The sequence below is a fragment of the Electrophorus electricus genome, chromosome 7 (genome assembly GCF_041902795.1).
Source record: "Electrophorus electricus isolate QZ-2024a chromosome 7, ASM4190279v1, whole genome shotgun sequence".
Taxonomy (NCBI): Eukaryota; Metazoa; Chordata; class Actinopteri; order Gymnotiformes; family Gymnotidae; genus Electrophorus; species Electrophorus electricus.
In genome coordinates, this window is record NC_137503.1 from 22,172,834 (window position 1) to 22,198,340 (window position 25,507).

The 25,507-nt window shown below is 42.1% G+C and overlaps 1 protein-coding gene across 1 annotated transcript; it reads right to left on the reverse strand.

The window, feature by feature from the left end:
• Positions 1–18,301: 18,301 nt before the first annotated feature.
• LOC113571729 (bifunctional protein GlmU-like) lies at positions 18,302–21,820 on the reverse strand. The gene is made up of 3 exons (XM_027000845.3): positions 21,697–21,820; positions 19,412–19,597; positions 18,302–18,616 (listed from the first exon to the last, which is right to left on the reverse strand). The coding sequence occupies exons 1-3, from the start codon at positions 21,715–21,717 to the stop codon at positions 18,365–18,367; spliced, it is 459 nt and encodes a 152-aa protein (XP_026856646.2). The 5' UTR covers positions 21,718–21,820; the 3' UTR covers positions 18,302–18,364.
• Between the last annotated feature and the right edge of the window lie 3,687 nt (positions 21,821–25,507).

The following is a 25,507-nucleotide window of genomic DNA, read 5'->3' on the forward strand; positions in this document are numbered from 1 at the left end:
TGTGCATAGCAATGATTTATCTCCGGGTTCACGAGGAAGTTCCTCGAAGTCTAACCAAGCACCATTACGCCCCCCACAGTCAGAGTGTATTTTTTTAAGTTAACGGGAAGGCTTTCACCCTACTGCGTATTGCTTTGCATATATGGGTGTTTTATTTGTTCCAATTTGTAGTCATGACTAAGACCTATTTGGATTTTGTGAAGTTAGGCTTTAGCCCAGCTTTGTCTATTAACCGCTACGTATGATAGTTCTTAAAGTTCCTCTCCTGTCACTGATCAAAACCATAAAACCCCGGTGACCCCCTCCAGGATGAAACCTACGGCACTGCTAACAGTATCCCTCCTAATAGGTGTTCGTGTGCTCCCTGTATGACAATGCCCACGGAATTAGAAAACATTTGTTGTCTGTTAGAATTATTGTACCTAATTAATATAGCCATCATCTAATTTAGCAGTTTATCTATCTGTCAAACTGTTTTGAATAGCATTTGCCCTATCTTTCTTCAGCCAAGCCATATAATGTCTTGTCAGCACTCGACATGAATCATCGTGTAACTTTGCAGGCTAATGTCTAACATTATCTAGCACACTGCAATTTTTGTACACAGTCACCGGATAAAACACAAGAAAAATAAATGTACCGGCACGCCAACATGTTGGCTTGTACTCGCTGTACCCCCGGGATAAATGAATGGAACAGTGTTGAGCTTTAACAGAAGTTTTAAGTTTAACGTTTTAACAAAGCCCATCTGTTTTTGAGTAAAAACCTTCATAACAGTGCTATGGAAAATGGCTACTGCAAACCAGAGTTTTCTCAGAAATTTGGCTGGAACTGTCAGATTTTTCCAACATGGCAATACATGTATATACTGTTGTATAATACTAATACTAATACTAATACTAATATACTACTACTACTACTACTACTACTACTACTACTACTACTACTACTACTAATAATAATAATAATAATAAAAACAAAAACTCACCAATCGCTCTTTAAAAACACACATAAAAATGTAGGGGCCCTGGATAAAATAAAGTTTAATTTGTTCTGGTGTTTGGATGTGTGCTGGTCATGACTCTCCTCATTAGCACCTCCTGCTAAACGAGATTCAGCAGTGTTGTCTTTATCAGCTTCTTTGTTTAAATGAATTTATCCATAGAACCTCTTATTGTTAAATTATTCTGTTATATTTTTTTTGCCAAGTCATTTTTTTCTGACTCTCTGCTGCTTGACCTCGGCATTTTTGTCAGCTAACGCATCTACACACAAAATTAAACAGCCTTGACTGAACTTACACTTCTGTAAGTTTATTAGATTTACATACTAATATTGTAAACATTTCTGTGTGCCTATATGTGCTCCATGAACATGTAGGTTATATTAATTTTTACAAAGAAATTAATTTAGCATCTTTCCACCAGGGCTGTGTAAAGTTGTGCCCCAAAGTGTTCTCATCTTAGCAAGTAAATGTGAGTTGAACAGCGATGTGTTAAAGTTCTGCTGTATGGTTTTGTATGTGTAAACAACCATTAAATGATAAATGATATCTGTAAGCAAAGGTTGTAGGCTGTTTTATTGTCATTCCTATTTTGTGTCATTTCACAGTTGGGCCAATTAAGCCCACCAGGCAGTTCATGTGTAGGACAGTGGCGTGATCATGTAGCGAACAAGGGGTTAATGTCTTTTAATTGCACTTACAATGACAGGCCAACTCTCTGCTTCTCTGTACTTTTGCTAATAATATGGGTTCAGCCTATATATAGGGTTCCTATAAGACTCATCTCTACGCAGAGGCTTTGATCTGGTCTGATTACGTATGCAGAGATTAGTCCTTATCTTTAATTTTCTCTTCACAGCTGGACAATGTGCACTCTCCTCCCATCACGTGCACAAACTAAAGGCTTTATTCATTAATGCATCTTAATGTTTGAATATTTTAACATACCCCCCACTCACCATCAACCATCAAACGCTGGATGCCCAGTTTCCTAACTCCTTTTTTTTTTACCGATTTGCCAAAGAACATCCGATTTTTTCTTTTTTTATTATTTATTTTATTTTTTTACTATCATCGTCAATTTCTTCAGAATGATATTAAATGTAATGTTTTTAGCTATACACCTAAGAGTAGCAGTCTCTATCGGGGATGTTCTGGGAACATTAATTCCAAGGATCACCATTAATCACGCAACAATTGCGTCTTGTATTGAATACTCAAATAACTAAACTATGAACAATTATCTAAATTAAGGAAATGCAACGTAATACATATTAAGGGTCAAGTAAGGCCGCGTTATAAAATTTTCCTCGAAGAGAGCAGCCGTTTATTACGACGCTTTAATCGTCTCAGTGTTTGAGGCGCACTCATTCTGTGTGCCTCAATATTCGTCTTCTTAAGCGAACTAAAGGTGATGCCAGCAGGGACTTTGTTTCAAAATAGTGCATTACAATTGCAAAATATTGTATGGCATTGATTTCTTTTTAAATTTCGCATTCAACACAAAGGCTCACCGATCCTTTACGTAACCTTATTTACGCATTATGTGAAGAGACTGGAGCCCCTTTACTGATAAAAATATAAGATGGTATGCGTTAGAAATCAAACTTAAACAAACCAAAAGAAAGACCGTGAATTATTATTTTATTTTGCCATTTTCTATCATTTTACACATTGCATCGTTTTAGTATTAGCCTGTGACATCTTTACTTCACTTGGTTTCCTGCAGGGCCAATTGATAATGTAACAAGAAGGAGACATACTTTGCCTTTAGAACCCAGTATTCCCTCATATTTACGTATGACTTTTTAAATAAATAAAAGCTTATTTTAACATGCAGGTTTAAGATTTTTTGTACATTGAGCTACATTTGACAATATCTTTCCACCTTATTTCCAAAGAAAATGGAAAGATAAAACTTGCTTTTCATGCTTGAGGATGAATAAAAGCCTGCTGTTCTTTCATCTGCTAATCTTGAAATTGCATGCGTTTGTCTCTTTCTGTACTGTTGGTTGCAGATGATAGTTTGATGTTGTTTTGCGCGGTAGGTTTGTTTAGTAATATGACATTCTTAAGCAAGTGTACTCACTGCAGAAGGGGGCCCTCTTCTGGTCTGTATAAGCTGCTAGGTCAGTACAATGCAAAAAATGTTTTTGTGCCAATCCAAACCCTAAGAGATTCCATACTCATCACATGCCGATGTTAATACAGACATGGAATATCATGGATTTCTTCTGCAGACCTTTGTGTTATATCATTCCCTCCTCAGAGCCCATGGTTAACTGATGGCCTGAGGTACAAAATGAATGACCTGGACAGAGTCATTTTATTTAAGTGATACAATCAAGGTAAATATATAAGACCAATTTTGATGTGTTTTCACATGCCCATACTATTCATTCAGCTGAAATCTCTAATTACCAGTTAGTGTTCTAGCATTCAGGAAAAGAAAGAAAAAAGAAAAAGACATATCAATTTCTCATTTCCAAAGTCATAATAGGGAAATAAGCACAGATAAATGTGCTAATGGTTGTTTTTTTGTGTCGTCTGAATGTATTAAATCTGCACTCTTTATTTGGCATGAAGTCATTACAATCCAGCCAGTTCTCAATACCTTTCTGCAGCCATTCAGTGGAGCACCAATGAGAATTTACCATCTACAGCTGGCATTCAGGAAACACCTCAGTACAAGAACACTGATCTGAGTTCAGAATTACATCTGTGTCCTAGTCTTAGTCATCTTGTTTGCAAAAGTTCTGCTGCTCCTGAAACAGTAAGCCTACACTTAGCTGCTTTGTGCACACAGGTCCAGATCTCATTCTGCATTCATCACATGAAACATTAGGACAATGTGTCTCTTAGAGGTTCCTGAATGGACAACCTTAATACTCATGTAAACAACTGGACACCAATTACTTAATGAATCGGCCCTGCACATAATGAGGTGCCTCACAAAGGCCCATAAATGCATTTGCTCAACATCGCAGGCTATTGTCATTATATCCTGGCTGCCTTCCTGTTGCCTGCTTCTGGCTATGTTACAGCAGAGCCAACCTGGTCTTCAGCACACAGTTTTAAAATTCTTTTCTGAATCTTTAATGTTGTGATTTTTTTAAAATGATCTAAAATTGCCACATGAGTGTATTGTTAAGTTATTAATATCTAATTGGAACATATCTACGATCTATGACATCAACATTTCAGGGAAATGTTTCAAAAGCCCACACCCCTTATATCAGTAAAATCAGAATCAGTAAAATGTTTAAGGAGAGAGTACAAATGGATAGAATTATGTACTCTTACCACAACTAAGGTTAGCAGTTAAAAATTCATGCTTTTGATTAAAAGTAGTATTCAAATTCCATTCCAAATTCCATTCCAGTTTGAATGCATATATTTCTAACAAGTGACCATGCTACGTTTAACAAGCTTCTATAGCTTCTATGAATTTCAAATAAGCCATTATTCAAATTCCATTCAAATTTTGAGATTCCCACAGCTCTCTTGAGCACGCACATTTATAAGTAGGAGTGACCATGCTGCTTTTAACTAGCTTCTAGAAAATTCTGATGAGCCATTATCCTTGCGTCTCTCTTCTATCTGTTGATTAGCAGGCCTGTACATCCAGTCGTTTGGGATGCCTCTACATGAAAAGCTTAAGATGAATTCAGAGAGCACAATAGATCAATTTACACCTCCAAGGCACGCCTAGGGTGTTGAACCATGGGGCCTTTCAGGACACCACTGAGGAGGAACCTCTTCAGGTCCGCTTTGTTTAGTAAGGAGAATGAGAACCAGTGGCGGCAGTTATCCACCTTGTCTGACATTCATACGTAAACGCAATTAGATTTGTCATGGGCATATTGGTGGCCACATTAGTTCAACCAAAGGTCTACTGATTTTACTATTGCAACATAATTTATAAAATATGCCTATTTATCATAATGTTCAGCAGACATTATTATGATATTCTTGTAATATGCAAACATGATGTGATGTCTTAGCAATATGTTTACGTAATAGGTCTGGCTGAAACATATTATTTGGGCAAAGGGTCTGTTTAGCCATTACCATGCTCAGTCTTGGACTAGATTATGGAGATAATGGGGAATCTCAGTTGAAAAGCCTTTCTTGATATTAGACTTAATCTCTATCTGGAAAACATGCCCAGCATCATACAAGTAATCCTTAAACTGGACCAAAAAAGAGGGAAAAATGTTTTGATGGCAAGTGATGGTTAAGGTGCTTCAAATAATAGTCTGCTAATTCCAGTAATTGTCTAGATGGCTTAGACTGAAGTGGCTTAAACATTTGCTACAAAAATGGCTTTTATGGTCCATTATTTTGATAATTTGATATTTGATAATGGTAGTGCAGAAGACAGTAGTCTGAAGATGGAGGTAACATCCTATAGGACATGACAGATGAAAGGCCTCTCTGGGTCAAAGAAAGCAAGCAAATTAACCAGCATGCAGCTGCTCCAAGGAGCCGATCTGATCTAAAGACATCGACTCAAATATGGTGATGCTCACAAAAATGACCAAGCATTGCTAATCCTCTGAAACTTTTTTCAAAGTTATAGTTTTCTATAAAAATGTAATGTAGCGCTACCTTTTCTGCAGTTTGCTGTGTTAAAGTAATAGGCTAGTTATTATTGTAATGTTTAATGAAATAATTCCAGACATGCTTTACTATTTTTGATGTGTTCTGAAATGTCATGATTTTTTAACCATTTTATTTTTATTCATAGTAATTGCACTGGATTCTGCACTAAGTGTCTATAATGATAACTTTCAATTATTGTCAGTTTTTAGTAATGAAGTTGCTGACTCGTCCATTTGTCTTGCAAATAAATCACTGTTTTTAGGGATCAACCAGATGAGAACAGGGCTGCTTTAACAGGCCTGTTCTAGATAACAATACGAAACTCAAGGTATGGAAAACACATACCTCTGAATGTAGGTGTACTTCATCTGGGCTGAGAACTGTTTAGCACTTAGGTTGCTCAGGGAAAGATCATAGTTAGTTATTGATTGAATGGACACTGCTGGTTCTACAAGCAAGTGGTTATACATGAGTAGAGATGTATAGGGACAGAGTTCCACAAAAGAAAATTCAAGGTTTGCTCTACAAGTCTCCAATGTTTGACTGGACAATACAACGTGTTTCAGTATTGTGTTGTGTTTTTAAGGTTGCCTTCCAGAGGTCTTCATTTTTGTTTTCTTCTGAATAGCTGCTTTTGTATGCTAGAAAATTGCCTGCCATATAGAAAACTACAGAGTTAATGGAACTGCCTTCACATTCATGACCCACTACAAGGTCATAAGGATGCCTCTTAAAAACACTGTGGTTTTGTGTCTGTATGAACTGAAACATTTCTTCACAGAGTGACCTTTCTGTAAACTGTAAGCGGTAGGCTAACCACATTCTCAGTTTATGTAGGCCCTGTGTCTTCTAAGTGCTGGAGTAAATGCACTGTAAAATGTAAGACATCCACGAATCAGGTTTGTATTTACAAAACAGTCAGTCTGGGGACCTTCAGTGAAGCAACAAACAAATAATGAATGTTAGTGTAACTTTGCACACATGCATCATACACTGTATCTTACAAGTCACATGTCAGCAAAGCACAATGAAGCTATGTTCTTATCATGCCAGCTTGGATGCATCGGATAACGGGAATGGTCTCAAAATGTCTGTGCATCTGTGAAAACAGGATCTTTTTCCTCCAGCATAATTGAAAGGGGTGGGCTGAAATACAGCTCTAAAGCCCTCTTCGTGGATGCAGAGCAGTTTAATTGGGCCAAATTGATGTGAATTGAAAGCACTCTGTTAAAAGCAAGACATCACACTGGCAGGCGGCCTGATCTGGTTGGTAATATGAGCGTGTGAGGGCCCTTTGCCTCCCATTAGCATGGAAATGCAGAGAACGAGCATTTGGCATAAAGGATTTTAATAACAAACACGTTTTCCCCCTGTTAGCCTCTAGCTGGAGTGGGATTCAATTATTTTCAGAGGCCGTTTGCTATGCAGTCGTGTCCAGGTTCATTTCGGCCAGTGAACATTATTGTAGCTTGTTGCAGCTTAGCAGCTTGTTTTAGCCACGATCTCTGAGGTTTGGAAATAACATGGTCCCATCTTCATCTATGTATATCATAGGGTGTCTAAGGAGTGGTTTTAGCCATTGAACATTACCTCAGTTAGAAGCCATGTGCTTATGAAGTCCACCACATTCATGTTGCACATCATCACTAAGGTTTAAGCTGTTAAACTCTATGCCTGATGTAAAGAACAGAAGACACAGTCACCCGTTTACCTGCAGTGGTGGCATGGAGTCTGTGTGAGTAGACAGTCTGCTCAGTCAGTCTGCTTTATTCATTATGTCCTATGTCTTTAAGGACCTTGGTCAGATCTTAACCAGCATGCATCACTAGTCTAAGGAGCGGCTGACAGGGCAGTACAGTGAAAGAAAGTTTTCAGTGGAGGATCATCAATAACTGTATTTAGGACTATGCCTCTTTTGTGAAGCTCCCCATCAGTGGGTGAGTGCCTTCAAATCATGTTCAGCAGTTATCATGGCCAAGACTGGTCACAGATACCTCAAAGAGTTCTATACATATTCCATTTACCCCCTCCATGGACTGGATTCTGTTATGTCATCATGTTAGGAAATGAATATGGTAGGCCTTGTTTCACCTATTCACATAAAGGGACACACACCATTCCATGCCATATTCTGCCATCCAGATGTATGATTGTGGATCATAACAACAACAACAACAACAACAACATGTACAGAAAGACCTTCTCTCTCCAAGGTCCCTGCTTGAAAACATCATTTATTCAATGCCTTTCTTGGACTTCATATGGAAGATGATCGACTCCTTTCACATTATTTATTGATGCTTGGAAAAAGTGGAGTGTCTTCACCTCGTCAGTTCATAGTCTCTGTGCTTCAGTGTTCCCAGTCCAGTGCCATGGTCAGCCACAGGTCTTGGCTGGAGGAGTAGCTGGAGTATTGCTGGTGAGAAGAGAGAGGCCTGAGTGCGGTCAGCCACTCAAAAAATCTCATTTGCTCAATTGGGCGGTCATGGGCAAGCAAGAAGGTCGGATTCAAGGTGCTATCCAACCATTCCAGCCGGTCACAGCGTGTTAACCAGACAGAGCAGAGCAAATCCATTTGGATTTTCTTTTCTATTTCAGCAGGAGTGCCTCGAACAAGAGGGTCCTGGCCATCACAATGGCAACCTGAAACATATAATTTCGAGAGGGTTATGTGACAATTTACACTTTAGGTTTTCAGAGCTCACTGTCCTCTGACATCATCATTGTTTTTTCTGTGACAGGAAGGAGTAGACTGGTTAAGATGTCAGCCAAAATTACAGGGTTATAGAGACAGTGCATATATATATATATATATATATATATATATATATATATATATATATATATATATATATATATATATATATATTACACAATATATAGAGTTTCAGTTACTCGACATAAGTGCAGGATCAGTGGTCATTTAATTATTCCACAAATCAATATGTTTGATGACTGCAAGGGACTCTGCTGTCTGGACAGCCAGAGGAAGTTCATTCCATCATCTGGGAGCCAGGACAGAGAATAGACATGCTTGTCTTCCATGAGACTTGAAGTATGGCGTTTCAAGCCGAACCATACTTACGGTTCGAAGTACTTGAGGTATGGACTTTGACCATTGACATCACGGACTGAAGGAGCTGGTCCGTTTTTGGTTTTGCAGGTGAGCATCAAGGTTTTAAAACTGATATAAGCAGCTGCTGGAAGCCAACAAAGGGAACATAGCAGCAGAGTGAAGATTGAAGAACAGTCTTGCTGCTGCAGTCTGGACAAGTTGTAGAGGTCTGGTGGCTCTTACAAGAAGACCAGAAAGTAGCAAGTTGCAGTAGCATAGCTTTAAGATTACAAGAGACTACACAAGCACATAGGCAGCTTCCTGTGAAAGAGAGGGCCAAATCCTTCATATGTTACAAAGGAGAAATCTGAAAGACCAAGTCAGACTTGAAACATGAGTTGAGAATGACAACTGGTTGCCCAAAGTCATGTCCAGGCTATGAGCAGCTTCAGCTGGTGATACCAGCAAGTTCTCAAAGGAAACTCTGAGGTCATGGTAAAGGCTGGGAGTTCCTGGGATGTACAGAAGCTTGGTTTTACTGGGGTTGAGCTTCAAGTGTTGAGCTGTCATCCATGATGCAATGTCAGTCAAGCAAGCTAAGATACATTTGGAAACCTGAGTGTCAGAGGGTGGGAAAAATATAATTAATTGGGTGTCGTCAGCATAGCAGTGGTAGGAGAAGCCATGAGATATTACATCACCAAGGAAACGAGTATAAAAAGAGAAGAGCCCTGGGGGACACCAGTGGAGAGTCTACATTGATTGGATGTGTATCCTCTCCATGTTACCTGATAGGTCTGTCCCTCCACACAGGACTGCAACCATTTCCATGCAGAGCCAATCACACAAAGGCTGGAGAGAACAGAGAGGAGAATATTGTGGTTTACTGTCTCAAGGCTGCCAAAAGGTCCAGAAGAATCAAGACAGATGACAGTTTGGCAGCATGAGGTTTCTCCATCACTACTATGAGGGCTGTTTCTCTTGAAGAATCATACAATAATACAAATTCGTAGCAAGCTGCCATCTCTTACTGTTAGCTGTAGTGTCCATTAACTTGCCATGCTGTTGAAGTATCCAGCATGGTTGCTGATTCAGACTGGTAGCTACATACAGAGCTCAGAGTGTCCTCTTTGAGAAAAGGCAAATAATGATCAAACTAGATATGTAGAGGGGGCACTGTTTGGCTTAGTGCCATTAGAATAAGAGATTACTCTAAAGTGCAATCATGAAATTTGGCAGACACTCTTATCCAGAGTAACTTACATATTTATCAGTAGAATGTGCTCCCTTAAGAATTGAATCCATGACCTCTGTGTTGTTTGTATCTTGCTCTACCAGATGAGCTACAGGAGCACTAAAGCCTTTCTGGCAGAGGTGGGATATGAACACACAATCTCTGCTGAGTCTGGAGCCAGAATCCAATGCCTTTGAGCACTTGGATATGCAAAAAAACAGGTATAAGACATATTTTTGTAAAGGGTCACTAAATTCTACTTAGTATTATCTAGTATTAATAACAAAGTGTTTCCACACACATCTAACTACTGAATACTTCTGGCTGTCGACTTTGTCACAGACATCTCAGCCTCCAAGGGATACACTGTAAACATTCGACTATGACCGTGGAAAGACAGTAAACCATGAACTGGGTAAGTTCCTGCGTCTCCACTGACAAACCTGAAGTGCCTACATCTCATGGGAGGAGTACACCCAGAACTCTCCCCACCATGCAGGTACTATGCAGGTCTTCCCCTTTGAGTGTGTATTTGGATACCAGCCCTCACTGTACCTGTGGAACTCCCCGACCATCATTGGCTGTCTACGCATCTGTGCTGAAGCCCGTGGTCACTAGCCCACTGGAGGATAGCAATGCTGCCACGTCACCACCACCGCTGCTGGATCTGGAGGCGGGGTCCGGCTTATAAGGTGAGTGCCCTTTTAGATTCGAGGAGGGAGAGTAGACAGCTGCAGTACCTAATAGAACGGGACGGGTACGGCCCAGAAACGAAAAGCTGGGTACCTGCATCACAGATCCTGGTTCCTGACCTGTTGGATCTCCTTCCACTACGCACACCCGTCTGAGCCAGCCCGTCATCTAGGTAGGCCCTGCTCTCAGAGGTTAGTAGGACCTTTGCGGGGACCAGGTGGGAGGAGGTACTGTCATGGTGCGGCACGCATCCAGCCTGAGGGACATGCCCACTGCCATACCCACATATTTTTGTAAAGGGTCACTAAATTCTACTTAGTATTATCTAGTATTAATAACATAGTGTTTCCACACACATCTAACTACTGAATACTTCCCGATATATGAAAGACAACACTGCATGGAGCAAGGTTCATACTGTGTCAGTTAATGTGGAATCCAAAGTCAATAAATGGAAGCTTCTACAGGCTTGCCCCTCCTCTTCTCTACATATTTGTAAAAGAGTTTAGAGTCCAATGCAAACCTTATTTTTAAAAATGGTGTCACAGTTGTCCCCTCCCTAGTGTCCCTGTCACCTTGGCAACACGATCTTCTGTCCTTGTTTACAACCTGGTTTCTTTTCCATGTGCTTCTTTGTTTTGGTTCCATTCCTTAGTTTCATTTTCTCTGTGCCGCAGTAGGTTCACCTGTTTCTTGTTTCCCGCTCATTAGCACCTGTATTTAAACCCTGTGTTTGTTCAGACTCGTGGCTGGTCATTCTGTAATGTGCAGTGAACATGAGGCAGATGCAAATGCTGAGACGAGAGATTTACTATGGGCAAATTCACATTCAGAGTCGATAGAACGGTTCAGGGTCAATGAGTCAATATGAACAGGTCCAGAAACAGAACGAGATGCATAACAAAAAGAAAAGCAAAACACAAAAACAGAGAAATAAACAAAATAGGAGAACCGAGAGATACAACTGACATGGCAGAGATGCTAGAACAAAGAACACAAGCAGCGTAAACATGACAGGTCTTGGTGAAAACACCACAACCAAGGCTAGGACAACCAATGACCAGCCACGAGACTAACCAAACAGGATTTATATACAGATACTACCAAGTGGGAAACAAACAGGTGAAACTAATGAGGCACGGAGAAAACTAAACAAAGGAACAGAACCAAAACAAGGAACCACATGGAAAGGAAATCAGGAAGTAAACAAAGACACAAAATAGGGTTGCCAAGGTGACAGGGACACTAGGGAGGGGCCAACAATGACAAAGGGGGAATAGGGGGGTCAAAAGAAAACAAGATCCTGGATGAGGTAGACCCACACTCCAGAGTAGTCAGCACTAACACACAGGGCACAATTATATGCTCTTAAAGCAGACATATTTTTGTTGTCTTGTCAGCCATTTTGAACCTCAGAATGTCAAAATAAAAAAGTAAACATGAACAACACTGCAAAAATTCACCTTATAACTATGATGGGTGCAGGGAGGGAACGAGATGCAAATGCAAATTTGGAGTGTCTTTATTCTCCATAATAAAGTAAAGTACAGCAGCAAGCTGGCTAAATAACAGGGCATCTAGAAACAGTAGAGCAGTGGTAACACACAGGGTGTCTAGAAACAGCAGAGCAGTGGTAACACACAGGGTATCTAGAAACAGTAGAGCAGTGTTAACACACAGGGTGTCTAGAAACAGCAGAGCAGTGGTAACTTTCAGGGCATCTAGAAACAATAGAGCAGTGGTAACACAAAGGGTGTCTAGAAACAGCAGAACAGCGGTAACATTCAGGGCATCTAGAAACAGTAGAGCAGTGGTAACACACAGGGTGTCTAGAAACAGCAGAGCAGCAGTAACACTCACGAGTAAGCAGGGAGGAAACAAAGCTCAGCACTGGACAACCGTTCCTGTGGGCTTAAATAAAAGAGAAGCAAAACACAAACAAGGGACAGGTGAAAGCAATCAATAATAAGGGGACTGGGAAAGGGGAAGGTGCAACATGTGTGTGGCAGTAGGCATGTCCCTCAGGCTGGATGCGTGCCGCACCATGACAGTACCTCCGCCCACCTGGTCCCCGCAAAGGTCCTACTAACCTCTGAGAGCAGGGCCTACCTAGATGACGGGCTGGCTCAGACGGGTGTGCGTAGTGGAAGGAGATCCAACAGGTCAGGAACCAGGATCTGTGATGCAGGTACCCAGCTTTTCGTTTCTGGGCCGTACCCGTCCCGTTCTATTAGGTACTGCAGCTGTCTACTCTCCCTCCTCGAATCTAAAAGGGCACTCACCTTATAAGCCGGACCCCGCCTCCAGATCCAGCAGCGGTGGTGGTGACGTGGCAGCATTGCTATCCTCCAGTGGGCTAGTGACCACAGGCTTCAGCACAGATGCGTAGACAGCCAATGATGGTCGGGGAGTTCCACAGGTACAGTGAGGGCTGGTATCCAAATACACACTAAGAGTGGAAGACCTGCATAGTACCTGCATGGTGGAGAGAGTTCTGGGTGTACTCCTCCCATGAGATGTAGGCACTTCAGGTTTGTCAGTGGAGACGCAGGAACTTACCAAGTTCATGGTTTACTGTCTTTCCACGGTCATAGTCGAATGTTTACAGTGTATCCCTTGGAGGCTGAGATGTCTGTGACAAAGTCGACAGCCAGATGAGACCAGGGTCTATGTGGAGTGGGGTAGCAAGTTTCCTACTGGTCAGTTAATGTAGATCCAAAAGTCAGTAAACTGCAGCTTCTACAGGTTTGCCCCTGCTCTTCTCTACAGATTTGCAAAGGAGTTTACAGTCCAGTGCAAACCCAAACATTAGAATCACTAACCAGGGGACTGGGAATGGGGAAGGTGTGTGTGTGTGTGTGGCAGTGGGCATGTCCCCCAGGCTGGGTGTCTGGTACACCATGATAATAATATCACCTCTGTACCATCAGAACAGCTTCCACAAATTATATTGAGCATCAATAGTAAAACAAACCATCTAATGTGCACATTAAACGGGCCAAGATATAGTGCACACAGTAGTCTCCTTGAACTGGCCCTGGCTGTAGCAACCTCCTTTGCTTCAGGCTCTCTGCCCAGGGTCTCCTGTTCAAGCATCAACCTTGGGCTGGACGAATTCGTTGCCATGTTTTTTTTTCAGCTGTCATGGCTATCAGCATCACTGGACACAGTGCAGTTTTGAAAGCATAGCCACAGACAGAATAAAATTACTGGTGTACAAAAGATGTGCAAGTCACTGGGGGAAGATCTGTCCTTTCTGTTTCTTGCCTCTTTCTGTGGCATTGTTTAATGACGCTGATCCTGTTTTAATAATTTAAAAAAAATAAAATCCTTTTTTCATTCCAAAACTTCTTGAGAGCTCTCTTCCACAAGACAGCCACAGGAAGTAACTTAATCAAGTAATTATTGCACCCCTAAAAAGATTTTCAAATTTAATAAACAACTTTAGGCTGTGGCATAACAAGACTCCACATAAGTTGCCTCTCTGAGCTGAGAAGCATGCTCCGCTGAAGGGTTTGTCTACTAAGAGCTACCCGTCACAAAGGAAGAAGGGTGGGCAGACACCCATCATTTTCCTCTCCTCATCACAAAGCCTCCCGTTACTAATCATAAAACCTGAGAGAATCTCGAGAAGGTGACAGGAAGGCCCCCCTCCAACTCTCTCTCTCTCTTTCACACACACTTTGATGCTCTCAACTAAGGAAAAATCGGATTTGCTACTTGATAAATTCATACTGCCAGATTTTTTTAACTGAAACCTAGGTCAGCCAAGTCAAGTATATTATATTGATTACAAATTAACCTTATTATTTTGTCTAGTAGAAAGTCACCATAAAAATCCCATAAATCTATAGTTTAATAATAACATTGTAATATATAACTTGCCGACAATATTTGGGTAGTTGGTACTTAAACCACATTTTTCATGTGATAATACAGACCTACAGGGAACTGTTGTGAGGCCTTCATTTTTTTATTCTTACAGTTGTGCACATCCCTAGGATTCACTAAAATCAGTTCACCATAAAATGATGCAGCAGGTTTGGCAAGTCCCAGGAGAGCAGCATTCATGCAGACAGGATGTTTCCACCACCATGGTGGGTGGAGGTTCACTTCTGTTCAGACGCTTTCAACAGATGCGTTGTAAAAAGTACTATACAAATACATTTGCAGTGAATTGAATTTCAAATACTTGTTAGGAATTTGTAATGGTGGTATTTAATTAGCTGGATCCTCTGATCCAGCTCTGCCATGTAACTCTCATGGCCTTTGTTAAGGAAGTGGGATTTTCATCTCAGATTTCCTTTTCGAATAATTCTATAATAGACATTAAAGAGAAATGTTCCCAATTGGTAGATGCATCGATGATGACCAGCTTGTCATAAAACAAATCTCAAACAACACTTATTAAAGCAAAGCAGAGGTGGTACAGCCAGGAGCAAATGTCATGCACTATTAAAGCACCTTGTTGTGAGGATTGCAAGAGAGAGAAATTGAATTTACCTGAGAAAGCAACTGGCAGCAGGTCAGTAGATTGGCTGTGCTGTTGTGAGAGGTGCTGATTACATAAACACAGACACGATTATGGCGCATCACAGGCAGAACAAGCAGTAGCCATTACTGAAACCATTAAGCTTTATGGAGCAGAGAAAGAGAGCACACGTGAGAGAGAGAGAGAGAGAGAGAGAGAGAGAGAGAGAGAGAGAGAGAGAAAGAGAGAGAGAGAGCACAGCATTCTCATTCAGGGATTCTGCTGGTTACATCTTTTCTGCTACTGTGCTGTTTTAAATGAAGAGTTTAAACCATGAACCACCTAGTGATATTGCTTGTTTGTGTGTAATATTGTGGGATTCAGTAATTGTGGGATTGTGCTGTTTGTGGAAATGTGCGATTGTGTTTATGGACTTGTGTGATTGAGTTCCTGATTATGAGGCATTAAATTTTTTTTTTCCATCACCCACTTTCACTAATTTCAAAAATTATTATGGACTACTTCATATTTACTATATGCTACAGGTATTAGTATTTCACATTTGATGAATGTAAATATTTTGTTTGCCTCTCAGTTATTCATAATATACTGTATATATCTGTCTCTGGTTCTCCAAAGCTCTCGGTAGGAAATCCAAGAGGAATTTAGAACATTCTGTCTGTGCATTCTTTTTAACTACAGGTCAGCGTTTGAATCACCTGTCTCTCTCCTCTCATATATGTCAGCTAATCTCTCGGAGGTGAATGTGCAATATGTGCAGTCTAGGGTGTGTGTGTTCATGTGTACGTGTGCGTCAGGGTGGGCTGAAAGGGATGCCCGGTGCAGACCACCAACGCTCCCAGCCGCCAGACTGAGCAAACAAACCCGAACAAAAGGCCAAAAGCTGCCTAAGGGAGTTTGCTTTGTGCCGGTGGCTCTAGGGAGCTCACTTTAGGTCCATGCTTGGCAGTTTCCTGTTGGCCTTCCTCCACAAACTCGCTCTGTCTCCCCTTAACAAGACACTGTGCTCATTAGGGGCACATGACACCCCCACCCTCTCCCCAGTAACACAGCCTGTGCATGCAGGAAGCATTGTCTGTGACAGGACGGCATGTGAAAACATATGTCAGGAGGGTGACAGTAATGGTGGGCAGGTGCTGGGGTTTAGTGCTAATGTCTTTAGCGAGCTGGACCCCATCTTCATGCTGGGGGAAGCTTTATCGGCACTAATGATCACTCGGATCTGCGCAGATGAGCTTAACTGTGTAAAAGCAAACATACATGTTAAGTGTATATAGTTTTAATGTACTATACATAGTATATTTAATCTCTATATAGTTCCCTAATGTGCAATCTGTAATGCCAAAATCTTTCTCTGTCAAATCTTGAGGTCTCATCCCTTAAAGATAACATTTTGAAATGTTTGCAGATTACAGACTCAATCGCATAAATTCGACCACAAGAATAACCAATAAAATAAAGATTTTTGACGTTCCAGCGCACACTCGCAACTAAAAGTAGTATGCAAGGAACAAACGGTTCTGCCATGACGGGCAGTACAATGCCATACCCTACATTGCTGAAAGAGGAGGAGAGCGAGAGAGGGGAAGGGAAAGAGCCATAAAAAGACAAAGGAGACGGGGAAAGAGAGCTCTCCATTCTGCCCTGTTCCGCTGATGCCGAGAGCGGCGGCAGCAGTGCCCCTCCAGAATGTCTAAGTGAAGCTCGATCTCATTCCGACGCGCCACTTACAGGATTTGCCTTTCCCCCTCACACGCTCCGTAAACGTGCATGTGTGTGAGCATACGCTTTCCTGCCCTCGCTGCCCTACGCTTTTGTCACGCACTGCTTTCGTCAAAGCGGTCGCAAACAGGGTTGCCACAACTCCTCAACCGTGCCTTTATCCAAAATCCTCGCAAGAAAAACAGCACGACACACACACCTTTCTTTCATTCGGAGACACGAATTCATTACGCAGGCTTTCAAAGTACCCGAAGGGCTTATGAACCCGTTATCATCATAAAGATAAGGACTCTGCTTTTTGAGGCTCTTGTGTGTACTCAGTGTTTGTGATTTTGAGTTCGTTTTTAACAGCCCCACCACCGAGGGCGATCAGTAGAATATCGACTTGCACCTAATTGTCCAATACCGGACTGACTGAAGACGTATGGTATTAAAGAGTTTATCATTCCTGGTCAATGAAAACCCCCTCTGGTTCATAAGATATGCTGATTGAAGTGTTCGTTTTCTGCTCAAAGCCTGCTGAAGAGTATGAATGTGAATCGTTAAACAATCAAGTCCTCATTACCGCGGGAAATGGCACGCGTTGCTGATTCACTGTATCGCTCCCACTTGCTCTTTCAGCAGTACAGCAACTGGCCTTCGCCTGCCTCCGAGACGCCTCGTCTAATCAAGGTTCCTTTTTCCCTGGGTTCCTGAGAGGCCCCTGATCCCCAGAGATTAGATTTACGCGGTTAGCGATGTGCCTGGTGTACGCGCTCTCCCACACCCTAGATACACGTCTTTGCCCAGTTTTGATGCGCTAACAGGAGAAAACACAGCGAGGTTACTGAAACACTGTTCGTTCGCTATTGGATGACCGAGTCGGCACTTTACGATACATCAGAATCTGAGCCTTTTGCTAACTCATTAAATCCGAAAGCATAGCTAATTTCTGATATTGGTACAGCCTGTTGCCCCTGACTGTCCAAAGTTTTCCTCTCCAGGCCCTTTGCCATGCCCACGGCAAAGCCCCCTATTCTTCCTGGAGGTCATGACTAAACCTCGGGGGAGTTTTCATTGTCAGAGGATTCGGAGGTCAGCCAGAGAAAAGGCGGAGGTTACAAGGAAGTGCTGAAGTAACTTTGGGTAACACCCCTCTAGCCACACGACGGGGCGTTCTGCTACAGGGAGATGTGGCGCTCATTCTTAAGACAAACTGATGAGTTCACTTAGGCTCTGGCATTAGACCCCGCCCTTTGCTAGCCCCGCCCTTTTATGAAGTCTCTGCTGCACACCAAGAGTGAGCTCACTCAAGCATGCCAAGGCCCAAGATTCTTAACAACCAAGAAGAAAAATATTTTTGAGTATTTGAGCTGCTGTCTAAACTGTGACCAAGTGGTTAATTAACTGTGTTTTGTTAAATGTGATCTCTCCAACTCTAAATAATAAGGGTAAAAATATGAAACTTTGTCTCAGAACTGAGAAATATGGATTAATTGAATAGAAAATGGATAAGTACACAAGAAAAGCACAGTGCTGTGAGTTTATAATTTCTGTGAGTTTATACTTTCACACGTCATGTCAAATCTGCTCCGAACGCTTTTGAATGACTAGCTCAGGGAAGCCGGTCCTGCTGTCCAACTCTCTAGTAAAGTGGAGGTCAGAGGCCTCGCCTACAACCAGCTCTGCTGTGGTGAACACTTCCAGGTCACCCAGCACATGACCTCCGATGGTCCGGCCCTCTTTATCAGCCAGGCAGATGTGCAGATGGGCCTCTGTGTTCAACGTGCCGACCAGAGACACAATCTCAAAGCGCTCCTGCAGACACACCACCTACACCCAGGTGGACAGAAACATACGAAGATGCACACACGCCAGCACATACACACACAGACACACATACATGAGTACACATGTGCACACACAGGCACAAACACAAAATAAACAACATGACCTGGAGACTGCTATAGATATGCAGCACCCACAGTTGATTGCAATAACAGTAGGAGTGTCCTCTTTTACACTCTGCTCAGGGGATATCGGTTTAAACAAAAGAACTGGCTGCAGGTAGAACGAAGGTCTGGCTCTAAAATGAAACCACGATAACGAGGGGGAAAAAGTGCACTGCCTGCTTTCATAAAAGGTTGAATCATACAGGAAACACAGGTCTAGACAGACACACAGGTCCAACACACCAACTACATGCATGACAGAAGGGGCTTCCAGACTTCACTGTATGCACTATATGGCCTGAAGTACCTGACAGGAGCCAAGGCTATATGACTCATGCTGACTCGCAAAAAGTCAGGGTTTTTTTGTTTTTTTTTGCCTAGAAAATACATTTTTGGTCTTTTTTTCTTAATGAGTACAAGAAGACCACTCAAATTCTATGATACCTGTTGAGATTTCCAAATATTTTAGATGTTGTACTGTTGACCCATGTGTGACAGATGCAGTGGTGATCCAGTGAAACTTGCTTCTGGACTAGGTTTGCCTAGATGTCTTCATCTCAAAGGCAGTTTGAGTTGCAGGACTTGCCTAGACCAAGTGTAGTGTGCAACTCTTACAAATGCCCCAGAGACTACATCATGATGATGTTCATCACTTCTGCTGTTTCCAACCACATACCTCATTGGTGTTCTCTAGGGAGGCGTTGGCCAGTCGCAGCGTTGCCTTGGTGACACTCCCCACACATGTGATGATGAAGGGTGCTTTAAGCTGCCTCTCCTCCACAAAAGCCAGCAGAGAGGAGAGCAGCTCCTGACCTGGGCCCAGACGCAGGGCGAACACCCGCAGAGCAGAGCCTACCCTGTCCTGCAGACACACAGATGGACAGTGGAGATGGGGTAAAGAGACAGACAGAGAGAGAGATGGATCAAAATGGGGGGGGGGGGGGTTTAAAAAAAAAAAAAGATATACAAGAAGGTAGTTGAACAGAAAATGAGACGGGAAGAAAGGCAATTTTATATTTTGCACTTTTGAAGGTAGGAGAAATTGAGAAGAAACGTGTAGAAAACGTGACGTGGTTAGTGTATAGTAGTCCACTCCGTCTAAACAACAACCCACTTCCCCGTTAGAGAGCGATTACGCAGGACAAATAATATGCTTTTTCAGTATTCAAGTGTGTGATCGCTAAAAAAAGGAGCAGGGTTGTGCCTTTATCAGCAGCCATGTGTGCGCGCGCGCGTGTACGTCCTTTTGTCAGCATAAACCTCGAGCTGTGAATGTACAGGACACAGAGGACTGTTTGCGTTTTGTGTTGTGTGGGTCAACGCATTCATTCAGTGTGTCTTTCTTTTGCTCGTCCTCATCTGCTCTTCATCGCCTTTCTCCTTTAGCCTGGCCTCTCCTGATCCACGGGCTGCAGCCGCCCGGCCCTCCCTCCGTGCGGCTGAAAGGGGCAGCCTTTTAACAGGCAAGTTCCTCAGCACCTGCCAGCTGGAGCATTGCAAGCTCAGTTGTAGCCCCCAAACCAGCAGTGGGATCTCCTCATCCACTGTCCGCTCCCTCTCCCTACAGTCCTGAGAGGAGAGACCCTCTCTGTCTTTGTCACAGTTCATGACACACCGTAGGCTGACTGGAAGGGCTATTCGTATCTTTTCAGCACATATCTATACACAACACACTGGCCTTGAGGTCTTACTCAGATAGTATTTAGTGGCGCATTGTGCGTGTACACCCAAAGCGTAGTCTTCCGCTTTTCAAAAAGTTAAGGGCCTGCAGTAGACAGGTCACTAACGGCTGCCACCGATCACCGTCCTGCCAGCAAGGGTAGTCTGTTAGCACTGTGGACATGCGCGCGCCGGAAAATAACGTTTTCCAGATAGCAGTAAAAATATTGCCGATGGCCACCCCATGATATAATGTATAGCCAAGGCAGTATGTGGAGGAACACTTCTGGCTGATGTCGCAACTATCAGCTTCCTACCCTTGAATTAGAATATGCATGTCGGGTATCTGATGAAGTACCATTCTACTGTTCACTAGCGTAGCACGAGCGCACGCACACACTGAATGATACTTTATGCAGTGGCATGATTTGGGTGATAACAATAATGTCCATAACCCGACAGCAAGCGGCTTCCAGAAGGTTCATCTACAAAAAGATAGGGCAGCATGATGGCGACACGTTTTAAACACACAAAATTAGCCTAACCATCGTCAGCTGAAGTGCTTCTTCACTGTGTCCAGCTCATTAAATCCACAAACTCCGTAGGGTTGGCATGAATCTACAAATAAACACTTGTATTAGTGTAGGATGGAGTAAAACAAAAATATTTCCACGGTGGAAATGTGAGGAGGACGTTTTAAGAGTGCTTCTGATTACATAAACGTAATTTAGCGTAGCTACAGCGAAAGCCCACACTAAATTATTCAAACAATCATCTCGCCGGTGTAAGCTTCTGTAAAAGAGAACTTTCTCCAAGTGGTCTACTGGCAGGGCATTCTTCCGGCAAAACTTCGCTGCTTTACGTTTCTGGGACACATCAAATTGAACGTGCAACAAACGTACGAAATCCTGAGGATGTGAAGCTTGTCACCAGCACAACAAAATGCTCTGTCTGTGGAATTAATATAGTCTGTCTTTCGGACACCAGGCCTATACTTTAGATACACAGATTCGTTGTTCATTGCACGATCATATTTTTTGTTTACATCTACTCCGATCATGAGACCACGAACCGAAATTTGTTGTCTAGGTTCTCGAACTTTGTTTGCTTCGACGCAGTCGACTGATCTGGCTGCTAGGGAGGCTAACCAAACAGGTTACAAGGCCTGCACTTAGACGTGCATAGGTGGTACTCAATTTTTTTTAAAACACCTTAGTTTGTTTCCCGAGCTTTCTTATCATTTCTTAAAATCATACGACGTCCGCAGTTGTCTGCTGCATAAACACTCGTAAAAACACTTACTATTGGGAGTCTGTCCGACATTCTGACTGTGAAATTTGACCCGCCCACAAATAGTGAACTTCAGACAGACGCTTTAATAATAAACTGTAAACATATGACAACTACCGTGTACCATATATTACCAGATAGGTTATAGAATAAAGTATTTTACGCGTATGGCATCTACACTAATTCGCGAATCACCTAAACATATTTCAATTTATAATATGAAAAGGATGTAAATGTTCGATTGATGCGCCATTCAGTTTCCTTAGTCAAATGAACGGTTAACGCTAGGTGCCTTCTATTGTATTTAATAGTTTATTCAATGTTAAATATGTCCAACAAAAAAGCCCAGGCGATAAAGAAACGAGAAATCCTAGTGGCAAAAATAAATTCTAATGATCGCCTATCGCCACCTATTGTTCAATATCAAATAATGCTGCTGTACAGTGACCAAATTTAAGATGATCTTCACTTGTAAGTAATAAAGTCGTCAGAACCGTATGCTAAATATTCAGTTTCTTTTAGACGCAACACTGTCATCCGAGAGTACTGGAAATATATATTATGTATAAAAGCAGTCATTTAAGAAGTGAAATGAAAATAAAGACTCGCAGAAAACTGAAGCAATATGTGCGTTTTTCTCCGAAGCAGGTTTTCTCTTTTACCTAAAGTTAGACAGATCGAAAGTGGGCTTTTGTTCCGTACACATAACTTACCGACCTCTCTAAATGTGGTGCGCGAAGGCGTATTTGAAGTATGGAAAGGGACTCTTTAGAAAACACATAGTTAACTCTTAGAGCCTCTTTGTAATTTGAAAAATGCCTCTTTTTAATTTGAAAAGCAAGATCACACCCCAAACGAAAACAGAAATGGCAAAAACACAAACAAAACAACCAAACACTTCTTCATCAACTTGTAAACATATCATCCGCATGATCACTGTTATATTTTTGTAGACACTAGATGGCGCAAACACTTCAGTTTTTCTCCTCAGTGCAGCATCCGTATCCGTTCTCCGAATGGCTGTAACCAAGTGTCATGCGTTACACTCAAGTCAAAGTCATCGCACTGCTCTCTGTAAAGATGCGCCTTTGGGACAGTTCTTTTGTCATCACTCAAGGTAATCACGTGTGAAGTAGTTCATCCGCTGATGACCCTCTAGCTCGATGCAGATATGCTTATACCTCGCTGGTTTTGGCTTTGCGCTATTCGCAGTCCCAGCATCTTCCTCTCCCAGCAACTGCTTTTCTGTCCCAGTCTAAAGCTCCCGTTCGTATCTTTGGCCCTGGTTCAAAGTGTTTGGCTCGGCGCCAGCCCAAATGGCATGGGTGTTGTCATACAACCCTTGGTTCCTTTAGAGTGAGTGAGTGTGTGTGTGTGTGTGTGATTGGGGGGGGAAATCCAATGATTTGTTTTATTACCACATGATCTCTCATTATAGCCTGTACAGTTTTGAACCATCCTACCTTGAGCACACGCTGACAAAGGCGTGGAAGGCTTTGGCAAAGAGCTGCTGGCTCTCCCTGCCATCCTGGGCTCATGTGAACCGGCTCTGTCTGCGTGTAAAGGAAGCAGGTGACACCTTTTCATTAACCATTAGCACTCAGTGTGGCTGCCAGACCAGCTGTCCCCATGTGCACGCACTCCGACAGGAGAGCAGGCGTCTGCAGATCTCCCTGGAAGGGCCCTTTGATACAGGACAAAGCGAAACAAACAAATTCCCCACCTCAAACGGACCAGTGGATGTGAATGGCAGATAACGAACACACAAGGAGAACGACAGGCCCGCTATACCTCCATGTGTATTTGAAAGTGTTTCTTGTCTTCTGTTGTAGGTACCGTTAAAATCAAGTGATGCCTGAGTTTAGGCCTTTACGGAGTGTAGGACAGCTGATTAAATTAATAATGTGAAGTCATTTGAATCTAAAATGTAGTGAACAGGTGAGTGAATTTTTGCTGTCTTTTCCAGTCTAGGTTTACTTTGAATAAAACTATAGATTAGGATTCATTATGACAATGCTTAATCCATATCTGCAAACATAGGCATGCAAATTCTGTTGTTTCCACAGAAGGCGAGAACTCAAATGATCAGAACTCAAATTATCATTCGGTGAAAACCCTTGCACTGTTTCATGGTGTATTTAAGCCACATCATGAGAAACACAGTCTCACCTGTGTCCTTGTCAGATACCTAATTAATCATCATTTTCCGAAGCTCCCGCACTGTATCATGGCAATTAAAGGAAACTGAGCTTTGCTTGTTTGTTTGTTTAAATGGAATCAACGTCCTTTGTGCCCAGACCTGGTTATCATTAGAATGGAGCTGAGTGAAGACAACTTAGCGATTTTGCAGGTGCTGGAGTCACAGAGCAGAGCAGGTACTTACAGAAGAGGTAGTAAAAGTGAACTGTGCTTAACTAGTCTGATTTGTACAGATGAATGTGTGTGTGTGTGTGTGTGTGTGTGTGTGTGTGTGTGTGTGTGTGTAAAGGAGCAGATGCTGTGGAGAGGTGGAGCTTAGAGGGTCTCACGGGGTGTCAGACACACCCTCAGCTTGAGTGATGAAGGCTTGGATGGGCCACTGCATTTGCCGGACAAAAGCTTATTCACAGGGCCAGCTTCATGGACACCCTCTTCCCTTAGTCCTGGCTTTAGGGAGGATTGATAAGGTGAAAGACAAAAAGGAAAACATGGCAGAGGGCTTTTTTTTTCATGTATGTGTATATGACATGCTGCATGTGTTGATACGCCGTACTTATTGTTATTATTCTAAGTTATCTTCAAACTTATTGTTAGAAGATACACTGCATGGTGCAAAGATTAGGGTTGAGCTACTTTCTGAGTGGTAGCTATTGCTTTATTTATCTATTTATTTATAACATCGATGTTGATAATAAGAGTAACAAAAACAACAATATTTATTATTATTATTATTATTATTATTAATAATAATAATAATAATAATAATAATAATAATAGCAGCCTTAGAAGTACCAATAGTAGAAAGTACTAGCCTGATGATTAACTGGAGGAACTATAAAGCCATTTAGATAAATCAATTTAACGCTGCTGCATTTCTAATTCTGATTTATTGTGATTGAATAAATGATGTAATATATAATACATGAAACACATAGTACCTTATTGTCTTCAGCTGTGCTTTTCTCACTGCTGGGGATGACACAGATGGGCAGAGTACAAAAGCCTTGAGCACAGTTAATCCAGAGAATATGCTCAACTACAGCTCTTGCTAATCCCAGGATTAACATATATCCTCCCTCTGTTCAGAAGCCATCCAGGACTGAATTGATTGCAACAGGGATTGAGTCTCTCAAATAAATATATTAATTAACCAGTCAAAATCCATACAGTTACATGATGCTGTGTGTCATAAACTAATCTGTGAGACTGAATGCAGATGTTGCAAGTGCTGCTTGTGTCTCTCTGGGTTAGTTTCTCAAATATAGATTAGGCTCAGTCCTCCCACAAATTATATAGTAGAAATTCAAGGGGCATGAATGTGTGTGTATGTATGTGTGTGTGCGGGGCGGGGGTGGGGGGGTTGTACTGTAAAACTATGTCTCCATTTTGCAACAGAACTTTTTTTATTGATAAAGCATCACGGAAGCCCCCCCCGACTAGCTCTCTTCTCTCTCCTCCCTCTATCTTTTTCCTTCTCTCTAGTCCACTGTGTGTCTCGGTGGCATGAGAAGTATGTGACCGTGATGAACGACCCTATCACCTCCTTTCACTAGAACAGCCGCTGTTCTGGGATCAGTGTGGAAGAGCTTCAAGCTTTAAGAGCTTCAAGAACCAAGGGCTTGTT

What these genes read in the sequence shown, in the direction of transcription:
- LOC113571729 (XM_027000845.3), bottom strand. Translation starts at nt 21,717, where the DNA reads ATGTCGGACAGACTCCCAATA. An exon ending in TGTCGGACAGACTCCCAATA is followed by an intron (nt 19,598 to 21,696) that starts GTAAGTGTTTTT and finishes GTGTGTCTGCAG; the next exon opens with GACAGGGTAGGCTCTGCTCT. An exon ending in CCCTAGAGAACACCAATGAG is followed by an intron (nt 18,617 to 19,411) that starts GTATGTGGTTGG and finishes ACCTGGGTGTAG; the next exon opens with GTGGTGTGTCTGCAGGAGCG.